Source organism: Trichinella spiralis (assembly GCF_000181795.1).
Source record: "Trichinella spiralis strain ISS 195 chromosome Unknown Scfld9, whole genome shotgun sequence".
Classification (NCBI taxonomy): domain Eukaryota; kingdom Metazoa; phylum Nematoda; class Enoplea; order Trichinellida; family Trichinellidae; genus Trichinella; species Trichinella spiralis.
In genome coordinates this window covers 207,167-213,820 of record NW_003526948.1, presented here as the reverse complement: position 1 = coordinate 213,820, position 6,654 = coordinate 207,167, and the positions used below count along the sequence as shown (strand labels likewise).

General features: G+C 31.3%; 2 protein-coding genes across 2 annotated transcripts; one reads left to right on the top strand and one right to left on the bottom strand.

Annotated features, from left to right (window-relative positions):
* Positions 1-2,507: 2,507 nt before the first annotated feature.
* On the bottom strand, positions 2,508-5,464 carry Tsp_09422 (zinc finger protein). Its single transcript, XM_003371150.1, has 8 exons — positions 5,327-5,464; positions 5,227-5,281; positions 3,909-4,240; positions 3,347-3,451; positions 3,171-3,304; positions 2,992-3,039; positions 2,862-2,948; positions 2,508-2,718 (listed from the first exon to the last, which is right to left on the bottom strand). The coding sequence occupies exons 1-8, from the start codon at positions 5,462-5,464 to the stop codon at positions 2,508-2,510; spliced, it is 1,110 nt and encodes a 369-aa protein (XP_003371198.1).
* Positions 5,465-5,758: 294 nt separating this feature from the next.
* Positions 5,759-5,889, top strand: Tsp_09423a (hypothetical protein; the record flags this gene model as incomplete). The annotated part of the gene is made up of 1 exon (XM_003371149.1): positions 5,759-5,889. A coding segment is annotated over exon 1 (131 nt), but the record flags the coding sequence as incomplete, so codon positions are not given.
* Positions 5,890-6,654: the final 765 nt, after the last annotated feature.

Here is a 6,654-nt window from a genome sequence, read left to right as displayed (position 1 = left end):
ATTGTATGAATTTCAACTCTGGGCGTCTACATTTTGTACTAATTATGCAAATCGGCATTGCATCGTAGTTACTTAGCGAAAGTAAATTCAAATAGCCCCCCCTGTGGATATATAACGAGTTTAATCAATGACAAAGATGATAAATGGGATTGGATGCAATGAAATGTTTTCTTTTTTTGAAAAAAAAAAATCTTACAACGCTTTCGTTTCGATTTTGCCTCAATTAATGATAATTTAACAGCAGAAATTTCAGAAATTCAATTAAATTGATCATAAAAAATATATATTAGTAAAAATCGAACATATTTGATGCCAAAAATGTATCATGCGCAGAAATTGGCTGTCACTGCATCGGCTGAAAAGCAGTTACTGATGTGCGACTATCATAAGTATTAAAATTATCAGTACCTCAAATTTTGAGTCCATTTATTCCATAAATGCTGGACTGTTTAAAATCAAAATCTCCAAAACCCTAATTGTCATCAATAGAAAATTATAAAAATGAAAAAAATCCTAACATTGAAAAAACCTTCTTCGCCGAAATTTCGCATAAACAACCAAGTCTATAGCCCATGAAATTTTGCAATTTTCAAGAAACTTTTTTCGCCCAGAAATTAATGCTATTGATATACATCGGTCGAGAATTATACGCTAATTGCTATAAACGCATCCGGACCCCTCGTGATTGTGTACTTCTTGAGATATACGCTGAAAAAGTGAAACTGAAAATAGGAATTTTACCAAATCGAAATAAAAAATGGTGAAAACTGAAACATAGGTAAATGGGAATATGGTGTGGTTTCATTAAATTTTACAACGGAACCATGAATTTTTTTACCTAAAAAAATAATGTTTTTTTTACAAGAATTGTTCTTGATTTTCATTAATGTAACAAAAGCTTTCAAAATTTAATACCCCTGTTAACTGAATTTATTCATTGATTACAATTCAGATATAAGAAATGTCCAATAGTATCAGATTGGAAAGCTATATTTTCGTGCAATATGCCAGTCTTTTTTTTCTATAAATTATAAATATTCAAACCAGAAACTTTATCAAATTTCTCAAAAAATCATCGATTGCAGGTTATTCAAAATTTACATACCTTTAATTAGCACAGAATTGCTTGTTCTTAACAGGAAAATATTTTACAATACGCCGCAGCTTTTGAGATGCTCGAAATAGCTTATACTTTACGTCCTGGTGCATTTCTATAAAGTATCGAACAAATACCATGCTTGCGCCGAATAATTTGACATGAATTGTGAATTTATTTAATTTCAAAGCAATTGTAATGAATTTCAACTCTGGGCGTCTACATTTTGTACTAATTATGCAAATCGGCATTGCATCGTAGTTACTTAGCGAAAGTAAATTCAAATAGCCACACATGTGGGATATATAACGAGTTTAATCAATGACAAAGATGATAAATGGGATTGGATGCAATGAAATGTTTACTTTTTTGAAAAGTAAACTCTTACAACGCTTTCGTTTCGATTTGCATCAATTAATGATAATTTAACAGCATCTTACTCATATTTACTTAGCGAAAGTAAATTGCAATTGTCACAAAAGTGGTATCAATGTAATGCTTAATCAATAATAATAATATTATTATTATTATCGGCGGGGAATGTCATTAAACGTTAGCATTTGTACAAGGAAGTTCTTTCAAAAGAGACGTTGTCATTAGCAGGTATTAATGTATTTCGAACAGCAATACGTTGGTTATTTCAATAGAACTGATTGTTATGAAAATTATAGTAGAAATTAATAGAAATCTAAAATATTCGACGGCAAAAATGTTTCATATGCAGAGATTGTCAGTCTCTGCTTCTGTTGAAGTTAGGTTTCACATGGGCTTCTTTTATATGTATTAAGATGGGCAATGCGCCAATTTTGGAAGCCATTTATTTTTCAACTTCTGGACAGTTTGCGATGGAACTCTGTGTAGCACTATTATTTATCAATGTGAATTTGTTCATGTAAAATTTCGAAAAAAAAACTGATTTGGTCTACTTCGGCCCAATTTTTCAGCAGCTTAATTTAATGGTCGTTAACGCGCTTCTAATGCTGAATAGGAAGAAGCAAAGTCTAATTGTTGCCTTAACATTAATGAAGACCATTTAATTGAATTCTGTTTTACAAAAGTGAAATCACATAAACATGCAAATCAATGTCAAATGTCCCCTTTTATTGATGAAAAAACCCTATATGATGAAATCAAATTATTTGGAAAAAAATTTTGAAAACGTTCAAGTGCATAATCTATCTGTAAGGTAATATGCACAACACTGATGCTCTCTGTAACATAAAATCTTTGCAAACATAAAATATACAAAGATATATATATATATATATATATATATATATATACGCGCGCGTGTGTATAATTATCTGCACAAAAATGCAGAACTGTTTCCTGTTATCCTGTATTATAATAACTGATAAAAATTAAGTGGAAAAAATAGTTTTCATTTTTGAAAAAATCTCTTTTACATGCTTCAAATGTTGACATCGTCTTTCTTGATTTCTGAGTTCGGATTATAATTCTTTATTCGCCAATGACGATTGATAAGCCAGCATCTGGCAAATAAGCAAAACAAAGACGTTTCTGAGCGATACTGCGTAAAGATGGCCACAAAGAAAGCAACGAAGAAAAGCAAAGAGCAGCTGATAACAGTTATATCTTGTCGATTCAAAATGTTGCGTGTCCTAAAATATCTTGAAATATTATGTAAAAAATATTTGAGCCAATAATAAGCATTAAACATTAAACTGCATATTCATTAATACGTACACTTAAAACTTTAAGTAATAAAACTGTATAATCAGTGCAATCTGTTTACTTTCTTTACTTGAGCAAAGCAAAGTGCATGCCTCTATACGACACTGTACAATATGCATGCTCTATATGCAATGCTTCTTGAAACTTTTCCAAGAAACTATAAGCATTACTTTATTGATAAAATTTACCAATTGTTTAACAGCTTTTGAGGCCTGCAAGCCTGTTTTCGAATGTGATTAGAAACAAATCTAAATTATTATAAATTATAGTTCATTTGTAATTTTATGAATTTCAACAAATGCTCGATTAATCTTATACTTAAATGATAGTATCATTTAAATGGTGGTTGACTGGAAAATGAATATAATGCTAAACTGACCGAAGGCCATCGTCTTGACTCAAGTAAAGAACGCTTATGAAGGCACAAGAGCTCATCAACATTAGCATAGCTATGAAGACCAAATGCAAAGTGCAATCTCGGCGAGTGCAGTGCGGACACTGAGCCGTTCGAAACTAAAAGAACTTCATTTATAAAAGCATGAGAACAAAGCAAACCATTGCCAAAAATACAGAAAAACAATGATGGGTCTTGTACGTGTAACCACACAGTTCACATTGCGGCGACGGCGAGACTTTTGTGGAAGAAATTTCTAACCAATGCTGTAAAATGTATTATTCAGGTTAAGATTTGACTTGAAAATGTTACAGTCGCTTTTGAACTAGCAAAAAGACAAATTTAACAGTCGAAAATTTGTATTAACAGATTAAATTCATAATTCACTTGCAGAAAGTTGTGTTTGGCAAAAAAAGCGCATACATATTTGAAAGGAAGCATCGTTTAACACTTTCTCATTTTAATAATAGCGCTAATTTAACAAAAAGGAGCAGAACAGAACGGAATAATGCAAATTTATTTTCTAAAAGTAATGGTTAAGTTGATGACTATTTTTTGTGCTTTTAGGATAAATACTGTCTTAGAGAAAGAAAGAAAAAATGCTCAAAAGCATTCTGCAAACACAGAAATCAAAGTTTTAGTCCATTAAAGTTCGCTCATTTGTTTTTATTTACTTATTATCACGCAGACTTTTATGTAAGATTTGAAGATTTAACTGCTTACCAGAAGACATGTTTTGTGCACGTATCGCAGAGATCCCGAACAACGGCAAGGGGTTATTAATGGATTCCCCCGCGCTGCCGGCAAATGGCATATTCGGCACAAGCTTTGAGAACCATTAGAACTTGTAGCAATTGATTCTTTAGATTCGCCTAGCTGAGAAATGCCACCAACAAAGAGAGGCTGTTCAACAGCCAGAAGTTGTGAGTTTTCTGACGGCAGTGGCATGTTCAGCAAAAATGCAGAAGAGCAGTCGCAGCATGAAGGATCTTCTCCAACATTTTCAGTCTTTATCTGATTTTCTTCATTCGTTGGCATTACTGAACTGCATTCCACTAGAAATTATAGCATAACATCATTCATATTTCAAAAAATAGCATGAAAATAATTTGCTACATTTACTGTTTTATAGTTCGCACTTTAAATCTATACAAAACAAAGCATGATGATGATAAATGTTCGATATAAGTAGAATGATAAGTAGTATTCAATAAAAGTAAAGTAAACAACTAAAAACTCTTATACGCAAATTACCTAAATAAAAATTTTTCCATATAGAATATTCTAACATTGCATACAATAGAGAAAACATAAATGATAGTGAAAGATGATGTTCGCTTTTTTCCTGCCTAAACAAATATCATAATAAAATTGTTAATCAGTGCAATTTAAAATGAAATTTTAATTAGCTCAAACAATACGAGTGTTGATTGCTGAAGAAAATAGATTAACTTAGCTTATTAGACAAAACTTATTATTTATCATCACTTTGAAGCTCAATTAAAAGAAAATAATCAAATGTAAATTGATTAGTTTTCTTTTCCTTTTTTAAGCATGTTGTCTGATGTCAAAATGAAAATATATGATTCAAATAGATGCTCTAAAGCGCTGATTAAGAAGTTAAAGATCAAGTAAAAATGAAAGTCTCTTTAAAATTTTAAATCAAACTGCTAAAAACTGATTCACCAGCTTTACTTCAGTGAACATGAACACAGTTGAAGAAGACTGAAGAAATTATTCAAGGATGAAAAGGAACAAAAAGCCTTTCTGCTATTTCCTAAATCAGTGATATTTTTTCGTTGAAAATAAAAGCAATTGTTCAAAAAGAAATTTCCTCATCTAATTACATAAACACCGCTCAACTCCTAACTGGAAGCTGCTAATATGAGAAATCACGAAATATTGCAAAACGATACCCCAGCACATATGATGAATGGACGATATAATACGTTTGTAAAAATTAAAGAAAACTTTAAAAATGGTAATAATGTTGAGATCAATGTTTGTCTGTTGAAGTTCACACTTACTACTTAAAACTGACCAAACATCACCAAACTTTTCCCAAAGCGCAGTATAGGTAAAACAAATACATGCAACTATAACAACTTAATGTATTTCCATGAGAAAAATGTCGAAGCAACCTGAAACTGCACAAGATTGATCAAAATGTGCTGTTGTTGCTGTTGCTTTTCATTTGTGATAAATGTTGCAAGCGTTATTGTTGTGACAAAAGAATGGAATTTTTTATCAATGAAAATGCTATTCATCAAGCATTGCATTGGTCTAATTTTCAGTTGCAAATATTTTGCAACAATAATTGCAATCTAGCTGAAAAACGTTTCATTCCAGATGCACTTTGCATATTCAATATTGCAACGAAACAAACAGACAAACAAACCAACTTAAAATTTTTGAGTTGAAAGAAAACTGCTCAGTGTGCAGATCTTTTTTGGAGCTCTTTGTTAAATGCATATAAAATGCAACAGTCAGTAAACAAGTGATAGTTTATTGACAGTGCCTTTAGAAATAGATGGAAAAATTAATCACAAAACGACCAGGGGCAGATATGAAAAATGATACCGAGCATGCAGAAATTGCAATATCTAATGCAAGCAACTTGCTGCTTTGTTAGCAATTCACAGCCCATGTCTGTTCCATTGTTTGTCGCTGTGAATTCAGCAGTAGTAACACAGGCGTTTGAAAAGTAAGTTTGCAAATCTTTATCTTTTAATGTATGACGAAGAAAAAAGGAAAAAAATGTCCTTTCAATGCTGGCAATGCATTGCACTGCAATTTTGCAATATAAAAAAAGATCTGCGTATGGCTAGTTCAATTTTCCTTTGCGCGTATTATACAATTTTGTAACATACGATAAGGAAAATGCAAATTCAAGTAAAAAAACATGCTTGCTTGTTTGAATTAGAAAAATAACATGAATTTTATAATCAATAAGAAACTGCCCATATTTACTCCACCATTTGTAATGCAATACTGTAGTGGATAAAAAGTCGACTAATGACGCTTTGTGTGAAAGTGTACAAAATACAAATCTATCGCATTAGCATAAATTGCAATTAGTACTGCTAAAACTCATAATGACTCGTGGAAAAATATTTCATTATATACTCCTTCAAAGAATCCTCGTTGCTAATGGTATGGATATCAGTGCTAGAAAATGTGTGTTTTGGCTTTTTATTAATTTGATGAAATTTATGTATCAGAAACTGTCGAATGAAAAGCAACAATTTGCTCAGAATAAATGAAAAGAGCTCTAACTAAATTTTTCTGAGCAAATTGATCATCATTTCCGATCGTAACAGAAGAATGTAAATCATCCACATTATAACTACGGAGTTATTATTGAAAAATGGAAGTATGAAGTTTGAATGAAATTCTTGCTTATTTAGAAAAACGAAAGCACAATGAATTCTTAAAGTAATTCTACTTACTTTTGCTAAAAAAGAAGAAT

Bases quoted from the DNA above. Each gene is read 5' to 3' on its own strand.
- Tsp_09422 (XM_003371150.1), bottom strand. From the start codon at position 5,464: ATGCAATGCTTGATGAATAGCATTTTCATTGATAAAAAATTCCATTCT. The intron at 5,282-5,326 runs GTTGCTTCGACA...AAGTTGTTATAG, and splicing joins TCAATCTTGTGCAGTTTCAG to TTGCATGTATTTGTTTTACC. The intron at 4,241-5,226 runs GTCAGTTTTAAG...TATAATTTCTAG, and splicing joins GAAAAGTTTGGTGATGTTTG to TGGAATGCAGTTCAGTAATG.